This window comes from Eretmochelys imbricata, chromosome 4 (genome assembly GCF_965152235.1).
Source record: "Eretmochelys imbricata isolate rEreImb1 chromosome 4, rEreImb1.hap1, whole genome shotgun sequence".
Lineage (NCBI taxonomy): Eukaryota > Metazoa > Chordata > Testudines > Cheloniidae > Eretmochelys > Eretmochelys imbricata.
Window position 1 is genome coordinate 26,537,136 of NC_135575.1, and position 21,378 is coordinate 26,558,513.

A 21,378-nucleotide genomic window follows, 5' to 3' on the forward strand; every position below is an offset into this window, starting at 1 on the left:
GGGTCGGTCCTGTGGCTGGTTTTGTTCAACATCTTTATTAATGATCTGGATGATGGAATTAATTGCACTCTCAGCAAATTCACAGATGACACTAAGCTAGGGGGAGAGGTAGATACGCTGGAGTGTACTGATAGGGTCCAGAGTGACCTAGACAAATTGGAGGATTGGGCCAAAAGAAATCTGATGAGGTTCAACAAAGGCAAATGCAGAGACCTGCACTTAGGAAAGAAGAATCTCATGCACCTCTACAGGCTGGGGACCAACTGGCTAAGCAGCAGTTTTGCAGAAAAGTACCTGGGGATTACAGTAGATGAGAAGCTGGATATGAGTCAGCAGTGTGCCCTTGTTGCCAAGAAGGCCAATGGCATATTAGGCTGTATTAGTAGGAGCATTGCCAGCAGATCGAGGGAAGTGATTATTCCCCTCTATTTGGCACGGGTGAGGCCACATCTGGTGTATTGCGTCCAGTTTTGGTCCCCCCACTACAAAAGGGATGTGGACAAATTGGAGAGAGTCCAGCGGAGGACAACGAAAATGATTAGGGGGCTGGGGCACATGACTTATGAGGAGAGGCTGAGGGAACTGGGCTTATATAGTCTGCAGAAGAGAAGAGTGAGGGGGGATTTGATAACAACCTTCAACTACCTGAAGGGGGATTCCAAAGAGGTTGGAGCTCAGCTGTTCTCGGTGGTGGCAGATGACAGAACAAGACACAGTGGTCTTAAGTTGCAGTTGGGGAAGTCTAGGTTGGATATTAGCAAACACTATTTCACTAGGACGGTGGTGAAGCAGTGGAATGGGTTACCTTGGGAGGTGGTGGAATCTCCATCCTTAGAGGTTTTTAAGTCCCGGCTTGACAAAGCCCTGGCTGGGATGATTTTAGTTGGTGTTGGTCCTGCTTTGAGCAGGGGGTTGGACTAGATGACCTCCTGAGGTCCCTTCCAACCCTGATATTCTATGATTCTAGGGCATGGGGAATCCGCCCCGACTGGCTAAACATTCTTCACTCCCTCTGAAGAAACTTCTTTATACAGAGTTCCTGTGCTAGTGGATTCTTCCCTGGATGGATGTTGAAGACAGCAATTAACACTGTCTGACTACTCCATTTGTTGTAGCTGAAAGGCTGGTTTTGGGTATTTCCTGCCTCACATCAGACTTCTGTAATTATACATAGCAAGATTTCATTACTTCATATACAATGATAACACATACAATCCAATGATATTTTAATGTTTAGCAGATGAAGACTTTTAGAATGATACATCACAAGTCACACTTTGGACACAACATATCATAATTATATGACAGTGGTGAATATGGGGGTGCCAGGGTGTGTCACTAATTAGTTTTTTTCTTCTAGAAATGGCACATGGATCCCCACTCTTATGATTATTAACAAGCATCAGTGAGCTCAGAGGAGATTGGTCTGAGGGGTTAATTCTGAGTAAAGGTGTGTAGAGCTCCATGTTTCCACATTTCAGTTAAGATAACATAGTAAAGGCATGGTATGGAAGCTGCTGTAGGTCCAATTGAATGTGCCCCAATACCTAGAGATAACTGCAGGTTTGCAAGTGTAGCTGGCAAAGATGCAGAGTCTTATCCATTTGAGCAGCCTTGAGCTGAAATAGATTGACTCCTAGTCTTATGCCTATATGCTTCAAAAGGTCTGGGATTGTTTTGGTAGTATGTAAACAAAAGGTGTCTGAAGTACAAAGCCTAACTTCTCCTGGTTTTGAATGGGGTTTGAAAAACAATGCAGAGAAACTAAAGGCCAGGAGATTGGAGATTACTTTAGTCAGGAATCACAGGTGAGGACAAAGGACCACCTTACCCCTGGGAGGAACAATGTAGGTGACAACGACCATCATGACTTTGCTCTCACTAATTTTTTTTAAGGTGTGGTCTTCACAGTAAGAAGGTATAGACTGCAACCTGTCTGACATAGGTTAGTTAGCTTTGAAACAAAAAGGTCAGATCCCACTAGAGAGGTAGTTTGTACGCTGAAAGGACTATATGGATCAGTTGAATTTGGGTAGGCAGAGTAAAAGCAAAAGTTGTCAGTCCTTGCATCAGAAGGTAGAAAGGCAAAATGGCAGCCAAGTGTACTCTGATTAAGCTCAAAGATAGTTTTGACCATGTTAGGTACAGTAAATAATCCCAAATGAAAGGCCTACTTCCTCTGACCTTCCGAGATGGAGAAACTTTTCCATGTCATTAAGTAGGTTTACTTCGTACAAAGCCTCTTGCTTTTCCACAGGAGATTTTGGGTTTCTTCAGAAGAGATTTCCCTTGCAAGAACTATCTTGCCACTAATGACTGCTTGGCTGGCATACTGCTTCTTACCTGGAGCAGGGGAAGGATCAGTGGCTGCTCCGAAACCACCACTGCCAGCAGTTCAGGGACCTTCTTAGACATGTCTGGTTGGTGGGATGGGCCTATAGTCCTCCATAGGTAGCCTTAGCAATATTAACCCTTGCCCACTCTTAAAAGCAAGGAACAAGGACAGGACAAGGTAGAGCAAATTCTGTGTATAATAATGTGATGCTGTTAAGATCCCATATCTTATAACCTACTGGAGTAGAGTGGACATCATTTTTGGATGTCGGAAAGATTCCCGCACTTGCAAAGGTATAAAGCTCCTGGCCAAGATTTTAAAATATGAGTACATTAAATTAATCAAATAGGAGCTGCTGGGTGCTCAACACCTCCTATAATCAGGGCACTTATTGAGTTGCCAATAAATATAGGAGCTGAATTGAAAGCATCTATTTTTAAAACTGTGGCTCCTATTTCTAGTCCTGCAGGACTGTGAAATATCAGACCTTAAACTAGTCACTCATCCAGGACTAAATAGTGCCATTCCTGGGCTGTGTGCCAGGTAGTTTTGGGAGAAATATTGTATGCTTTGGAGGAAAGAAGCACTCTCCCCCAGTTAACAGCAAATTTTCAAAGCTTCTCAGATGTCTGGAACATAAGATTTAGTCACAAGGAAGATGAATTAATGGTAGAAAAACAGTCAGGCAGTCAAGGGTACATGGTAAATGCCATTTATCACATCAATGCAAGCATGGTATCTGACTGGGTTGTTTTTTTTCTCTCTGCTTTATAGAAGTTCAGGTAGAAAATGCTGCACTTTGGGATTAATACCAGCTCCCATTCAATTTTCTTCTTCTTCTTTCCCTTGCCCCCTTTTCCACTTTTATCTTGTCTGTCTGTCCCTCCTCCCTCCCTGTTAAAAGGCAGAGAAACTTAGGAAAATCTAGTATCAATCAACAACCTGGATGAAAACCAAGTACTCAAGTGTCTGGAAATTCCAAAGGTTAAAGTCCCTATTGCAACACTGATTCAGCCACATATGTAGTATTAACTATTCCTGTTTTTCTTGTTAAATATGAACTGTAGTGGATTAAAGTTTATTAGAGATATATTCTATGAAACGTATAGTATATGCACTGAGGCTGAAGAACTGTTGCAGCAGAAACTTTAATTTAGGGAATTTTCTTATTGTTGAGGTGAGCTGGAAGAAAAATGTTTAGACAAAACAACAAAAATATTTGCAAAAAATGTTGAAGTTGTTTTCATTTCACAGGTTCAAAATGGAACATTTTATATTATTTAAAAAACTAGTTTTCAAACTTTAAAATTTGAAAATTTTAATCCCTTTCCTTTTCTCCTTCTTATAGTAATGTGCAAGGTGTGGTGTAGGGGTGGTTTTGGTTTTGATTTTTATTTGTTGTTGTTTGGCAGCAGTGTCACTTATCCTTGTTTCTTTTTTCCCCTTCTTCTGCTCTGTGACTTTTCAAAACTTCTTCAAATACATTTCCAGTCCTGTTTTGTAGACCACAGAAATTTGGATGGTACAATCAAATATATAAGCTCCTGGAAGTAAGCTTATCAACAGTGAGCCTGAATGAGGTTAGCTCATCATTAACCAAAATATATTTCAATTAATGCTCTCATTCAACTCCCTAACACCACTGAAAACTTCAGAAGAGGGTATTCTGGTAGTTTGGTCTGATGGTTCTTTGTATTACAGATAACTGATGGGAGGGAACTGCACTGATCTGAGAGTAGGGTGAAAGAAGAGAGAGATTGTGTTATGGAATCATCATGCTAAACATCATTGCTCACTTCATTTTAAATCCTAACTAAGTTAATAAATATCAACCATCTTGTAGAAATATGGATATTTAGCTCAACACTTGAAGTAGAACTGAGACTTTTTCAGATTCCTGCCTGAGCTATGCCTCTGTTGTGTACAGTACATATCCATCATTAATAGGCTCCGTCATTGCAGTCATCACTGTGTAAGAAAGGATTACTGCGGTAGATATACGAAGCTTTCTTGATAAGAATTTGAACAGCATCATATGTTATACAACTGCTTTCCTCATCAACAGTGCAAACAAAATAGTCTTTTGAGTAATCAGCCAGTGAATATTTATGACAAGTGCATTCACCTTTTCTGCAGCAGCTGAATCAGGTGATATTTTTCATCTGGGCAGAATGTGAGGTGCTTTTGAGGTCTAAAATTATATTACAGAAGGATGGGTTAATGACTGTATACCACCCTGGGAAAACTAAATGCTCAATTAGGAGCAGTGATTACCTTATAATTCTCTTTTATCTCTAGTAAAATGCCAGAAGCAAGCAGGATTTAGTTTATCATCATTATCAGGTAGTATAAACTTTCTATCATCCAGAGCTGGTCTGATTATTCATTGTGAATGTAAACTTCGTATCCATTTCTGAATGTATTTGTTTTTCAAAAGTGCAGATGAACAGTTTTCATTCTCTAGATAGTTGATGTTTGCTATTTATTTTTCATGGTGTAATTGATCAACTAAGTTATATCATATTGGTTCTGCTGTCTGATAGGATGAATGCAACCTTTTAAACCGGTGATGGACTAATGATTAATAGTAAACAGTGAATAACAAATACCTGATACTTTATTGGGGTGAAATTTCAGAAAAATAGTTGTTTGTGGTAAAGTTTATTAAACTTCTGGGATATGTGATTTTATCTGCAACCTGCTGGTTGACTTAGTACTAATGAATCAATCCATGCTATGCATTGGAGCACCTCCAGCCTATTTGTTCACAAATATATTAACAAACCTGGCCCATGCTTTCAGCTGGTATAAATCAGTCTAACGCCCTTGAAGCTATGCTGATTAACACTCGCTGAGAATCTGGCCCTTTGTACTTTATTTTATTATTTAATAATGTCTTTGTCACTGATATACCTCCTTTTCATTTGCATTCTTGCAAAACGGTTGTGTTTTGAAAAGTAAGGTTGGGCAGCGGCTAGGCTGAACCAACTTAAAAAAAACCCTGGATGCCACCAAATAACAGAATGCCCTCCAAATTGCATAAAATTTGTACTGCTCATTCAAACAATATCATTAAGAGTTTGACCTAAGTAAAGTTTTCCTTGTCCTTTAAAATAACTTTTTTCATAATGATAATCTCACTGATTTCTTAATGTACTGCTGGTAGCCATTATCATCTGATTGGGATGCGGATGAGTTGGTTTTCTCATCCTGCCTACATCAGCACTTGAGGTTTTTAAAATAGCTAGCAGTCCGGTCAATGGCACTAATTTCAAGCACACAGTTCCACAAACATGGTCTCATGAACAAAGCAATTGCACACTAAAATGCATTAGAGAGAGAATCAAGAGGTGGGTCTACATTACCAAAATTAAGACCTGTAATTCACCACCAATTAATTACTGACTTGGGCTTGCACTATGGAGCTAAATATAGCAGCAAGTGGGTGGGTCTCAGAGCCCATACTGCAGCCCAAACAGGAATGTCTACACTTCTATTTCTAGCCCCATAGTGCAAGCTCCAGAACCCTGGTCAGTAGGCCTGGATTCTGAGACTTGTTGTAGGGGGAGGGGGTTTGTTGCAATGTAGATGAACCCGAAGTGATTTGCCCAAAGTCATATAGGAAATCTATGGCAAAGCTGGGAACTAAACTCTGATTGAGTCCAGGCCTAACACTTAAAGCACAAAGTCATCTCTCCTAACTCAGTAGTTGAGATTAGATAATCGTGTCTGCGCGCTTACTAACGGTACCTAGATTTTAATATCTGGGTGACTGGGAAGAGTATTTCCAAAAGGAGAATCCCTGATACAGGGACTCATTTCTCAGATTCTTTCAAAAGATCCCAAGCTGCTTCATTTTTGGCACATGGTATGCTACCTGGTATGCCACATTTTTTGCCTGGGAAGAGATGTCGTGGTGAGTAGCATATCTGTTTCTTTACAGGTAGGGTTTGACTTTCTGACTTATCATTGACATTGAAAAGCTGATTCTATATCATGTAACCTCGAGTCAAATGTGATGATTGTATTTCTAAAAATCAAATACTAAATATTAGTGACCCAGGGTTAGAGATAAGGCAGTAACACTGGCTCTAGTACGAAGACTGTAATGAGGATTCTTTACATTGGTGACAATAGCTAGCTCTCCTACATTCTTTGAAATGATTGTAGATGATCTGATTTAAAAATAAAAATCTCATTTCTAGTCGTCTGGCTAGCAAATGCGGGATGAGAATCACCTGTGCAACAAAAATTAAGAGCTCTTTGTGTGCCTCTGCTGAAACATCTGCAGCACCAGCCACTTACCAGATTTTTGTGCAGAATGAATTTACCCATGAGAAAGAGGGTTCCATGGTACAATGTAGAAATATCCTGCTATCAGTTAGTCTATGCAGGAAAGGTGAGCTGATGCTACCCTTTCAATGGTAGAACCTATTCTTTGGCATACTTTTCAAGGAAGATCATCTCTCGCGACGACAGAGCTAAAACACTGGAATTAACAACCAGCATAACTTAAGCAGCAGTTTTCATCTGGTGATCTCAAAGTGTTTCATTAAGATAGGTAAGCTTCATTATTGTCATCCTCCTTTTACAAATAGGGCAACTGAGGGACAAAGACATCAAGAATTTACCCAGCATTGCAATATGTCCGTAGCAAGGTTAGGAATAATACACAGATTTCCTTACTCTGTCTGGTGCCCTGTCCATTAAATGACACTTTCTCCCTAGATGTGTATCAAGGTGCCACCATGCATAGACTGAAAGATAAGTGGGAAGAATAATCTTATCAACAAAGAGCATTCCAAGTCTTAATGTCCAGTGGGTCTGTTAATATTCAACATATTGCATTGCTTTGTTAGATTAATAGATTTTCAAGGCCAGAAGGGAGTCCTTTGATCATCTAGTCTGACCACCTGCATAATACAGATCAGAGAATTTCATTCAGTAATGACAGCATCAAGCCCATAACTTCTGGTTAAACTAGAACACATATTTTAGGAAAACAGAAGTTCTCCTCCTGTTTTCTCTCCCACTCATTTCTCTCTCTCTTGAGTGGGTGAGAGGAGCCCCTGGCCATTGGTATGGAATTGAAATCTGACAAAACTTGTCCTAATTTAGGTCACCTTTTCCCAGGTATTCTCATGGTATATGTAGGTACCTGAGAAGGTGTAAATAATTTAGTGCATTCCTGGCCAATCTTTATCTCTATCAAAAAGTTCCTGTCTAACTGGCTGTTAAGTAACCCAGAAACATGGTAAATATGTAAAACTTTAAAGCAGAAGCAGCTAGTTTATTGTTCGCATAAAACTAGGCATGTTTGTAACCCTTCAGATAATCTTGTTGCTTCTTAAATTGGCATTGAAGTGCCAAAAAAACCCCAAAACAACCCAACATCCCTGATTAGACCGAATTTAATTTTCCCAGTTTAGACATTAAATAGAAGCTGTAATTAGCATCTGACGATCTTTTGGAACCTTATTTTTAGGCTGTGCATTTACTTTATTAGAGTTAAACCATTCTTCAGATATTTAGTAATACTTCAAACATTACTGACTTATCTATATATAAATAGTGTGGTTGCAGCCATGGATTCCTAAAATGGCCGCCTGGTTTGTTGTATTTTACTTCCAGTGGTTCAACTCATGGAATATTAATGTTTTAAACAAGCTTGCTCCCACGCCTGGCTTTTTTAAATAACTTATGTGGATTATTTAGATATGTGACTGTTACATTACACTGCGTTACATTACACTGCATTTTAAACTCTCTAAGGACTCTACTGTCTCTGAAGACAGGCAGCCATTTTGTGCTCAGATTAGTATAGACTCTCACAAGGGAGAGAGACAGTGTGTTCTCTCCTGGGGACTGTATGTTTGTTCCTTTTTGTTCTTTTGTTTACAAATGAAAATAAGTTATTTGAACTGTAAGCATCAGTTTTAACTCTGCAACTGGCCCTTTGCAGAAGGGTGCTTGTTTAGCACTGTGACACTCGAAAACATTTTTATATTGGATAGGTATACCATAACTCAAAAGCAGGTGCTGAAGACTGTTTAACCATAAGGCCCAATAAACTCAAATAGCTGGTGGGTCTCCAGTGAGCGCTCAGACGCATAGCTAAATGAAAGGATTATTTGTAGGATTTATGGAAAAGGAAAGGGTGCAGATACTGTAGGCACAATGACTTAAGCAGTTACGTCAAAAGATAAACATAAACAACTTGTTCTTAGGAATGGTGTACACAGAATGAGTCAGCAGGCTCCATTACAACTCTTTGTGTATGAAAAAAACATCATGCCTGCATTTTGTTTTCATTTTTATTTAATACTAAACACAGTCAATGGCCATTGTGTCTACCAAGTAATGTGTTATGGTTGTGTTTTGATTCTTTTTTATAAAGGAACTCAATTTATGTACAACTTGGACCCATCCTTCCAGCTTTTTGGTAAATAGCTAATGCAGGCCTTACTGCAGCTAAGTTTAGGTATCCAAAGTATGTGCTTCTCCAAGGACAGTTGTATTATGGTGATAACATTATTTCCAATCTCCAAGAAAAGAAACAAAGAAAAGCACTGTATGTTGCAGTCTGATAACTTAGCCTCCCCTTCTCTGCATGTGTCATTTAGTATGAAACTGTTCTCGGAGATGTACAGTGTTAATTAGAATTGGAAACAATATGGTGATTGAGTGAGGAAATCAACTGAACATAATTAAGTACAGTTTTTAAGTGATTATTTTGAACACTAAGCTATACATAAAATTCTTCCCACATTTTATCACTTTAGGACATACCATGAGCATAGCTCAGGACAAGTTCAAATGAGTATTAAGTTAGGGTGGCCTTCAGGGATCTAACCAACACTGGGTAGAATACCTTTTCAAGACAAGCAGAACAGTGTTTTGGTCTCTGTTCTATATACAAATTAGCATTTTGATGGGCTTTTGATGTTCCTAGATATCCGTGGAATACAAGAATTTTTGGACAAAGTATCTCAGCAGGGAATGGATGTAGCACTGCAGAAGGTAGAGAATAACATCAATAAAATGATCACAGGGCTCTTTGCCACCATGCGAATAGAAGAACTGAACCGCTACCGGGACACACTGAGACGGGCCATTCTTGTAATGAACGCATCGACAGCCAAGTCCTTCATTACAGAGGTAAGTGATCAGCAGTGTTAATTTTCTCTGACCCTCTATGCCCCCAACTTTGTTTACTGAAATTTTTAAAATGTTGGTGAAATGATTAATTTTACCTGACAACTTATAAAATACAGTACATAGATGCACTTTATGTGACTTCTTGTAAAAATAAATACTTTAATACGTATGCTTGATTCTCTCTCTCAGAAAGAACCAACAACATAAAACACTTGTTAATGATGGTTTTATGGTTCATATGAGTGCATCCAAAGGAAAGTATACCTGTGCCCCTTATGAGCAATATATTACAAAAAATACAAGAGAATTATCTTTAGAACTCTTATTAACATTCATGTCTGTTGTACTGCTAATTCCCTGCTCATCTCATTTATTCCTTAGCATCCACTTTACTGCTGAAAGTAGTGATATTTTTATTTAATTACATATATTTTGGATATGGGTGTGTTTATCTGATTGATGCACTGAAACTTGCTGGGTTTTTATAAAATTAAGTTTAATAATGACCTATTAGAGGTTATAAGATCGGAAATTGGGATCATAGGTTTAAGTTAAAAGGATAATATATCCATAAAGAATTTAAAGAGCTAAAATACAGTAGTATTGGTATATTTAAGCAAAAATTGGATTACAGCATCAAATTTAACTAATTAAAGGGGTTTTGTGTTTGAAGTAGCTGACTGCCATATTGGTGGGATAGGTGTTTTGTGTTTCGGGGTGGAGCAGGTTTGTTTTGTCTTTTAATGATCTTCCCTTTTCTTTATAAGATAGGGTTTTGGTTTTTGTTGTTGTTTTGGTGGAGGGGGCACAGGAAAGTAAGAGAAAATTTGTTTTTAATTTTTAAAACAAATTATGGATATGTTAGAGAGGGTAGAATTGTCATGAAATAGTTCTGGACATTCAGAATGTATGGCATACTATTGGTGTTACACAACTTTGCAATTGTTGGCATTTGCGAAACTGGAGACTTCTTAATGGCAATTAATATGAGTGGGATTTTCAAGAGTTGAAGTGATTTAGGAGGACAAGTCCTATTAGCTTTCAATGGAAATTGTGCTCCTAAGTCATCCCGATACTTTTGAAAATCCCACCCTATTTTATTAATGGCATGAGTGGACAGCTCCATGCTCCAAAAGTGCATGACATAGATATATTCTTCCCTTCACCATCAACATGTGGCTCAAAATAAACATGTTGTTCGTCCATCACACAAAAATATACCATTTTCTTACATTTAACAATAATCTTTCATGCTGGATCTGTTTGTAGGCAGCATTGTTTGCTCAGGGGGTTGGGAAAAGAGTAGCAGGAAGGAATGGAATAAGCTATTCCAGCAAAAGGCCTGGTCTATGCTAGACAAGTAGTTTGGTTTAACTACACCCACCCCTGAGAGTCGTAGTTAAGCTGACCTAAGTCCCCATGTAGACAGCACTACATGGAAGAATTCTTCTGTTGATCTCGGTACTGCCTCCTGCGGAAGGGGTTACCTATGTCAATGAGAGAACTCCACCCATTGGCATACGTAGTGTCTACAATGAAGTGCTACAGCAGTGCAGTTGTAGTTGTGATGCTGTAGTATTTTAAGTGTAGTCGAGCCTTAAGGGCTTGTCTACACAGAGAGTTGTTCATGAGTAACTTTACGCTTGAATACGTCCCAGGTGCATTAAGATAAATTGAATTAAGGCCACTTGAATTATGAATCGGTGTTTCTACACAAGGGTTTAATGCAGTTCAACTAATAATGTTTGTTGGCACCTTTAGTTAATTTGGATTAATTTTCCTAAGTGTCCCCCTGTAGACAGACCCACTTTTATTCCAAAGTAAGAATGCCTTGTTCCTGTTCAGCCTGGGTTAACCACTTGGGTTAAGCTAAACAGGAAGAAAACACTCTTATTAAGACTGTCCACATGTGGAGTTAATCAAGAACAACTCTCTGTGTAGACCAGCCCTAAGCCTTTATGGCTTGCCTGCCCATGATATGCAGCTGCTGGTTCATCTGGGCTTCTTAACTTAACAAAAGTATTTAATGTTCTCATGGTTCAGCTGAGGACATGCCACAACTGTAATAAGCATGACTTTGATTGCAGTGCAAATACCACCTTTTCCAGAATAAATAGTCTCACACAATAGTATAAATTGGCCGTCTGCAAATTAGAGATTCCTTGAGGTAGAGTTTCTTTGCTTTAACCTTTTGATATTTTTGTTTCTTGAAAACAGCAATGCTTTTAGTTATGTCTTTGCTGATCCGTGCTTTCTGTCTAGCTTTTGTATCCATGGAGTTTGCAATGATGAGGTCACTACTTAGAGAATGTTCAGAAAGAAGAGGGGGCTTGAGGTCTAAATGCCTTTCTCCCACCTTGAAAATAGCTTATTATCCCTAAAAATTAGGTAGCAAACTTTATATCTTGGAAGTGTAGTACAGATACCAGCTGGCTAATCCACGCATCGACCCTCTCAGAGAGTGATAATGGAGCATTGTTTCCATTTTGAAAGACAAAGTGACAACCAGGGGCCCCATGCATCCTTGATGTCCTTTTGGGGTAGGGTGACCAGATGTCCTGATTTTATCGGGGCTGTCCCAACATTAGGGGCTTGGTCCTCTATAGGACCCTTAACACACACACGTTGGTCCTGATTTTTCACTGTTGCTATCTGGTCACCCCATTTTGGGGATTGGGAATAATGTGCGGGAAAAGGAACAAAGGGAACAGTGAGGTGAGAAGTGGATGGAATGTAGAGTTTCATATGAGGAATCACTGGACAGAGAGAGAAAGAGAATGTAGGGGCAGAGCATGGCAAAGCTTTCAAAAAAGTTTTTGTTACAAGGTAAAGGTGCTGCAGCTTAAAAGCGTTAACAGGTTCCTGCTGGTTACATGACTGATCTGGGCAGAGTGTAAAGGAAGGGGAAATTGGGTCAAAGGGAGCTGAGGGAAAGGAGTGACTACTTGTATCCTGATTGTCTAAAAAGGTGGGGGAGGAATCCTCTGGGGAGTTATTGCCTGGTGTTTTCTAGCTGAATTGCATTTTGTATTTGTGACTGGCAGATAATAAACAAGCCCTGAGGTAAGGGGTCTTAAAAAAGATGGAGGCTTGGAATTTTATTTCCATTTCCTGGCTGGTGAAACTGCTCACTGGTTTTCAGGTAGAATAAGGAATTTGTGCGAGGATATAAGGAGCCTATGGAGGGACTAGGGGAGGCGGGTAGTGCAGTTAGAGGAGTGGATGATGAAGATGACTTTAACTGGTGAATGTTAGATTGGAGAGGGGGTGTCAGGGAGGCTGGATAGGATAAGGACCCATTAAACCATGCACGAAAGAACAACAGTGTGATCCAGGGTTTTGGCAGTGGGAAAAGGAGAAGGGTGTGGGGGTCAGGCTTCAGGAATGTGTGTCAGCAATAAAGCCAGTATGAGAACTTGATAGTTTCTGGATACATGCTCTGTCCACTATATCACATTGTCTCTAAAACATGAGAAAACTCTTGTCTTTTCAGTTTCTACACCAGATAAAATACTGGATTCTACCTTCTCTGCACCCCCAAAAAATTACATATTTTGTTGTAAACTACTAATTTAAAGCATTAGGTTTTTCATTTAGGGCTCGATTCTGCAATAAACTGAGTTTACTGGTCCCAATCATGCAGAGCACTTAATCAGGTGCTTAACTGTAAACATATGAATAATCTCATGACTTCAGTGGAATTACTCAAATGCTTAATGTCAAACATGTGCTTAAGTGCTTTGCAGGATGGTGACTAGAATGATCAGCCACTTGTGGTACTGAGCCCTCAGATACTGTGTCCTAGGAAATGCGGCCTCAATCATAACATGCGCAGTTGTTTTACTCAGGTTCTCAAGCGCAGCCCTGGTAGAGCTATCTCTAGCCTGAAACTTACCATGCTCTTAAGCACACAGGAAGAACATAGGAACACAAAACTGAAAGGGACCTCCTGGGATATTTAGTCCAGTTCCCTGCTGTTGCACACAACCCCGTCATATAGTCACATTCATGAACGTGCCCCCACTATTCTCCATTGGAAGGGTGTTGCAGAACTTTACTGCTCTGGTCGTTAGAAACTTTCTTCTAATTTCCAATCTAAAATTATTCGTGGCCAATTTATACCCATTTGTTTTGCCAGCATTGCCCTTTAGCTTAAATAGCGCATGGCACTCCCGCGTGTTACGCCCCAATGTATTTATAGAGAGGTATCATATCATAAGAACATAAGAATGGCCATACCAGGTCAGACCAAACATCCATCAAGCCCAGTACCCTGTCCTCTGACAGTGGCCAATGTCAGGTGCCCCAAAGGGAATGAACAGACAGGTTATCATCAAGTGATCCAATCCCAACTTCTGGCAAACAGAGGCTAGGGACACTATTCCTGACCATCCTAGCTAATAGCCATTGATGGACCTATCTTCCATGAATCTATCTAGCTCCCTTTTGAATCCCGTTATAGTATTGGCCTTCACAACATACTCTGGCAAGGAGTTCCAGAGGTTGACAGTCCATTTCGTGAAAAAATACTTTCTTGTGTTTGTTTTAAACATGCTACCTATTAATTTCATTTGGTGGCCCCTTGCTCTTGTATTGTGAGGAGGAGTAAATAACACTTCCTTATTTACTTTCTCTATACCATTCATGATTTTATAGACCTCTGTCATATCACCCCTTAGTCACCTCATTTCCAAGCTGAAAAGTCCCAGTCTTATTAATCTCTCCTCATACGGAAGCCGTTCTATAATCCTAATCATTTTTGTTGCCCTTTTCTGAACCTTTTACAATTCCAATATATCTTTTTTGAGATAGGTTGACCACATCTGCACGCAGTGTTCAAGGTGTGGGCGTACCACAGATTTATATAGAGGCAATGTGATACTTTCTGTCTTATTATCTATCCCTTTCTTGATGATTCCCAACATTCTGTTCACTTTTTTGACTGCCGCTGCACCTTGAGTGGATGATTTCAGAGAACTATCCACAATGACTCCAAGATCTTCCTTGAGTGGTAACAGCTAATTTAGACCCCATCATTGTATATGTATAGTTAGGATTGTGTTTTCCAATGTGCATTACTTCGCATTTATCAACATGAAATTTCATCTGCCATTTGTTGCCCAGTCACCCCAGTTTTGTGAGAACCTTTTATAGCTCTTCGCAGTCTGCTTGGGACTTCACTATCTTGAGTTGTTTTGTATCATCTGCAAATTTTGCCACCTCACTGTTTACCTCTTTTTCCAGATTGTTTATGAATATGTTAAATAGGACTGGGCCCAGTACAGCTCCCCGGGGAACACCACTATTTACCTCTCTCCATTCTGAAAACTGACCATTTATTTCTACCCTTTGTTTCCTATCTTTTAACCAGTTACCAATCCATGAGAGAACCTTCCCTCTTATCCCATGACTGCTTATTTTGCTTTGATGAGGGACCTTGTCAAAGGCTTTCTGAAAATCTAAATACACTTCATCCACTGGATCTCCTTTGTCCGCATGCTTTGGTGACCCCCTCAAAGAATTCTAGTAGATTGGTGAGGCATGATTTCCCTTTATAAAAAACATGTTGACTATTTCCCAACAAATTATGTTCAGCTATGTGTCTGACAATTTTGTTCTTTACAATAGTTTCAACCAATTTGCCCAGTACTGAAGTGAGGCTTACTGGTCTGTAGTTGCCAGGGTCATCTCTGGAGCCCTTTTTAAAAATGGGCATCACATTAGCTATCCTCCAGTCATTTGGTACAGAAGCTGATTTAAATGATAGGTTACAGATGACAGTTAGTAATCCTGCAATTTCACATCTGAGTTCCTTCAGAACTCTTGGGTAAATACCATCAGGTCCTGGAGACGTATTACTGTTTAGTTTATCAATTTGTTCCAAAACCTCCTCTAACGATTCATTAATTTGGGACAGTTCCTCAGATCTGTCACCCAAAAAGAATGGCTCAGGTTTGGGAATCTCCCTCACATCCTCAACAATGAAGATCAATGCAAAGAATTCATTTAGTTTCTCCACAATGGCCTTTTCGTCTTTGAGTGCTTCTCTAGCATCTCGATCGTCAGTGGCCCCACTAGTTGTTTAGCAGGCTTTCTAGTTCTGATGTATTTAAAAAAAATTTGCTATTACTTTTGGAGTCTTTGGCTAACTGTTCTTCAAATTCTTTTTTGGTCTTTCTAATTATATTTTTACACTTCATTTGCCAGAGTTTATGCTCTTTTCTATTTTCCTCATTCGGATTTATCTTCCACGTTTTAAAGGATGCCTTTTTGCCTCTCACTGATTCTTTTACTTTGTTGTTTAACCATGATGGTTCTCTTCCTATGTTTTTTAAATTGGGGTATACAGTTAAGTTGAGCCTCTGTTATGGTGTCTTTAAAAAGTTTCCATGCAGCTTGCAGGGATTTTACTTTTGGTACTGTACCTTTTAATGTCTGTTTCACTAACCTCCTCATTTTTGTGTAGTTCTCCTTTCTGAAATTAAATGATACCGTGTTGGGCCATTGTGGAGTTTTCCCCGCCACAGGGATGTTAAATTTAATTATATTATGGTCACTATTACCAAGCGGTCCAGCTATATTCACATATATGATCCTGCCTTTCACTTAGGACGAAATCAAGAATTGCTTCTCTTCTTGTGGGTTCCAGGACGAGCTGCTCCAAGAAGCAGTCATTTAAGGTGTCCCTTCTCAACCTTTATTTTGCTTGGCTAAACAAGCCAAACTCTGTAAGTCTCCTTTCATATTATAGGCCCTCTATTCCCTTCATCATTGTTGTACCTCTTCTCTGCACCTGTTCCGGTTTGAATCCATCTTTCGTGCATTTTGGTGTATAATAGTATTGCCAATGCCTTGTGGGATGGCATTAATACTGCTCTATCTGTACTGTAAATATCTCTCCTGATACAACTTAAGATGTAGCATTACAATATGTAGCATTACATTTCGTCCCATCCAATAGGTCTGCCAATTCTTTCTATATAATATTGTAATCTTCCTTTATATTGTCAATGCCTCTCAAGTTTGAATGAGCAGCAGATTTCATTAGCACACTGTGTCAAATACTTTATTGCAGTCCAGATAAGTTAGATCTGCTGCATTCCCTTATCTAAGAAATCCGTTATCTTATGTAAGAAAGATATGAGGTTAGTCTGGCATGATATACTTTTGGTAAACCCATGTTGCATTTTATCCCATTTTATCATTGTGTTCGTGCCGAGTAAGGTGGGCCCCAATCTGCTTTAATCCTGCTGATTCTGAGCAGAGTACAGCCAGTCTCCCTGGCTGGAGTCTTTAGAGGCACTCTCGGACTGCAGATCATTTTTCTAGCACCCTCTTCTGAGAGCTGAGACTCTATCTATGGTTGAAGTGGCTGGTGCTTGAGACTACTGCTGCTACTGTGACTTCCCAAATCACCAAGCTCAGCACAGTGAATAGCAATATATTTGTAAGTTCTGTCATTTTGTAATGAATTAGAACACATATAAAACATATGTTGTGCAAAGCTAATTGCTGATTTCAGTTACCAAATGTGAGTGCTGCTGTGAAAAAACAGACTCGGCTCTGCTTGTAAGAGCAATGCCTGTAAATTCCCATTGTATTCACCTCTGTATAAGCCATTTTATTTGTTCATGTTGGCCATCAAGGCAGGGAAATGAAACTGTGTTAGGCATTATATAACTGTGTTAGGCATTTCTAGTATCAACTATGCATGATTTTTGCTTTTTACATTTCACCTCTTGAACCTGTCAAATTAAAATGTCTTGTAGTTCTGCCTTCCCATGACGATACACGTTGATCCCGAGAAACTGGTAGCATTGGGTGAAAGTTGTCAAATGAGCTATTCTGCAACCTTCATAAATGAATAATTGTTTAATATTAACTTCATAATATACTTTTAAAATATGCAGATGAAATGGAGTAAAGATAGAGAGAAGGCTAATAATTCTCTCTAACTTATGCATTCCATGTGTTTATATGAGAAATGAATGTGGGTACAATTAAAGAATGGTTTATGCCATCATGCCACATACCTTGACCATGTTTTTTTGCAATATTCCCTATAATTAGGGTAATAAATATTCATATCCTTTGTTAAATTACCCTAATGAAGGTGGGGAGGGTCCAGCTTTTAATGGGGTCCTCTGTTCTTGGCAACAGTGCGAGTGTGTTTAACCAAACATTTAAATAATTACCAAAGCAACTTGTTTTTCATGCAGTGTCATATGACCAAATGATTGTAACAGGTTTCAGCTTCAGCTCTGACCATGCAGTAAGCCTAAATTCATTTAGTTGTGAACTGTAGAAAGAACAGAAAAGGATTTACTCTAGAGATCTGCACGAAAAGCAGGTTTATTTCTTTAAAATGCCTATTTTCAAAGTCACAGCAGAGACAGATTGACTTTATCGACACCGGGTTCACCCATCCTTTTACTGATTCAGAGTTCACAGGAGCTCAGCCTTCTTTCATTTGATTCTATGTGTGGTGTGTATTGCATTTCACACACGTCCCGTGGGATATCATTGTGATGTTTGGATGTGTAATTCTGTAAAGGAAATATCTTTCCCCTCTCTGTTTCTAACTGTTATCTTTGGGCATCGGCACTGATTCAAAAATAAACACACGGGCAAAACTGAATTTAACTGAAAAAAGGTTAATACAGACAGAAAATGATGGGCCTGGTCCCAGTGGCAAAACCACCGCTGGCTTCAGTGGGAGAAGGATTGGGCCCATTGATTTATTCAGTCTAGAATGTAACGGAACTCCAATATTAAATAAGTTCTGAGCAGTTAGAGGTGGAAAGTCCACCTGGACCAGTATGTATTGAGCTATTTTGTCAGTAGCGTGGTCTACTAAACATGACACCAAACTGACTTGGGAGACCTGGGTTCTATTCCCAGCTCTGCCAACAATCTGCTGTGTGACTTTGAGCAAGTTACTTAACTGCTCTGTATTGTTGTTCTTCCCATTTGTAAAAGAGTGTAACACTGCTTGCTCACCTTTTGCCTTTTGTGAAGTGCTTTGATATCTGCAGATGAAATGTACTGGGTAAACAGTAATATTATTCTATGCCAAGGGGATATGTGTGCACCTCCTTGTGTCACTTGGATTAAATGTTGGTGAAGACTGCGAGACCTCTCTACTAGTAGAACAGTTTCTGCTAGTCAATTGATTTAGAAGCAGTAATGCACTGGAGGGGTCATGAAAAGTGCGGTGACAGACTGCTGGGTTTCCCAGAACTGTGAGCCACTGTGTTACCCCTCTCAGCCTCAGCAAGTGAGAGCTTTGCTGCTGCTATGCTGTGTGTCAGATTCCTGATCTGCCTTGCCAACTAACTCTCCAAGACTGTGCCAATCCTAACCTTGCCTCGCAAATAACAGAGAGGTCTATCTGCATTGCTCAGCCCCTCTACCTGTAGCACCCACAAAACCTTGTCAAGTTTGCTACCCCTTGAAAGAAACCCTTCACAGCAGCTTATTCCCTTAATGGGGGTTAACAAACCCTCTCTTTCAAAGCACTGAGTTGGTTTACCGTCGAAGTAAAGTAAGTTTATTAATAAAAGGACATAGGTTTAAGTTATATCAAATATAAGAAATAAAGATAGAAATGGTTACAGGCAATCAAAAGTAAGAATACGCTTCTGAGACTTGAATCTAACTTAAACTTAGAGTCCTCTGTGCAAATAAGTTTTTCTCGCCGATATTTCTTCCAGCATGGCTGACCAGGTTTTTTAGCCCAGACCCTTCACAGAGCTCAAAGTGCTCAGTTGCTTTGTCTCCTCTGGTGAAGGATGTCAAAATGTCTTTTATTCTCTGCTTATATCCCCAAAGCTTTTTCTTTGTTTTCAAAGTTAGGAAGCCTTCTGAAGGGCTCAGCTTGCAGCATCCAGGAGGGAGCTGATGCCATGTTAATGTTTGTAGTCTCCTCCCCTGTTGAGATATTTAAGTGGTTGTCTCCCTAACTTGCTAGTTTGATAGCTTTGTTTACCTTTTACCTAACTGTGGTGAATACGTCAGGCCTGACAAGAGTTACTGACAGAGTAGTGAGCCACCAATGGGCCTCTGAGTCACAAGTACTAAAGCGAAGGATAGGGTGAGGAGATTTCCCAGATTCTGGTGCAGTTCACCGAGGGTCCATTTTCAAAAACACCTAAATTGCTTTTGAAAATTGGACTTAAGCTCCTAAATCAGTTAGGCAACTTGAAAATTTTACCCTGAATGCTTACCTGTAACAACCCACTTCACATTGTTATATCCCTTTTCCTTGCCATATTTTGTCTTTGTCATTACATTGTAATTTCCTCACGTGTTAATAACTTTGTATTAAATTTTAGCTGTGGCAATTAATTTTCCGAGGGTAAAATGAAATATTGTGTCGTCAGTGCATCTTTTCTTGCCCCTCCCATTTTTCTCTCAATCTCTTTGATCTGTTTTTCTGGGTTGATTTTACTCACTGTTTTCAGTTTGAGAGATTTTTCCACGCTGTGCTCCTTTAAAAAGCAGTGTTGTCCTTCTCTAGCACTGTATCTTTTGGGGTAGGACTAAACCAGTACCACATGGCCTGTTGTAAATTATTGTTGTTAATAACAAACTGGACCCTTTTCTTCATCTGCTGTATGTCACTAGCACTGAAGGCCGGTCTTTTCTCCATTGTCTTCACAATAGCTGTAAATTTTACTGAAGACTTAAAGGATCTTTCTTCAATAACTTCCAAATCCCTTCCAAATACTTCCCCATCTATCTTTTTAAGAAGAAAAAGAAAAAAAATTATGGTTCATGGATTTATATTTCAGTCCAGATTCTTGACCCGTAAGATAGTGCAGACTGACTACAGGCCATTCAGCTGATAGCGGATCTCCAGATATGAAAGTTGCATTTGCTTTTCCCCTAGTACAGTGTGCCTGTTGTGGCTTGATTCCTGGAATGGTGTGGGAATAGATTTTGTACGCACAGTCTCTTGCCACAGGTTAAAGGTTAGATGTTGGGGATTTTTGCTCTTAGGCAGGAGAGAGCGAATGGGAGAGAGCTTCTGTGCTAAAATACAAGCAACACAAAAGGGATTTGCACAGGATTAAGCTATAGAGACTCCATCATCATGGCCTAAAGTACACCATCTTTCTCCTGTTTCAATTTCTGCATGTATGGGAAAGGGCCAAGAGGAGAGCAGAGATTCAGTTAATAAATCTTCATATTTTGTGTGGTCACAGGGAGAGCCTGAATTATAGTGCAATCCATCCTCCTGTTGAATTGTTGTGCAATGTTAGCATCTGCTGTGAAGAGGAAATAACATTTGGAACTCTCTGTGAGTGAAATATAGCACAGCACAAAGGGCCCACAATATGCTTTCTATCTCACTTCACACCTTCTTCAAGGGGTAAAGTGGAGCAGAGGGCCTTGCACAGGTCTTCTGCATTAGTATGATTTTTTTTATCATGATCCTGATATGCAGCTGTGTCAGAAAAACATATGACAGAACTCAGGAAGGGGACATGTCTCCCCTCCTCTTGGACCAGCTATGGGCCAGTCCATTCCTTGGTATAATTTACAACATCCTAAAGTCTCTTGTGTATTAAATGCTCTGCCAGTGGGCATAAAGGGCTGTTACATAGTGCCTAGCATGATCAGGCCAGGACTTTTGATTGGGGCCTCTAGGAGGTGATGTCTTTTTACAAAAGAATGAAAATCACTGACATCGGGGGTTGATTAATCTTAAATGGAGATAAGACTTGCCAAAACAGTCTCCTCTACGCAGGCAAAGATTCTTCTTCCTATGCCAGATTACCTGTGTACTATCACAATTGTAATGTCTGCTGCTCAGCAGCGGCAGGAAGTATGTCACGTGGTAGCTCATGTAGGAGTCTTCCTAGATGGCTTCCAACCCTGAC

At 39.7% G+C, this 21,378-nt stretch overlaps 1 protein-coding gene across 2 annotated transcripts in view; it reads left to right on the forward strand.

Annotated features, from left to right (window-relative positions):
* GRID2 (glutamate ionotropic receptor delta type subunit 2) overlaps positions 1-21,378 on the forward strand; it is a 1,026,718-nt gene that overhangs the window by 573,335 nt on the left and 432,005 nt on the right. For both annotated transcript variants that reach the window (XM_077814385.1, XM_077814386.1), the window contains one exon: positions 9,288-9,493. In XM_077814385.1, coding sequence (XP_077670511.1) covers positions 9,288-9,493 — 206 coding nt within the window. The remainder of the gene's footprint in view (positions 1-9,287; positions 9,494-21,378) is intronic.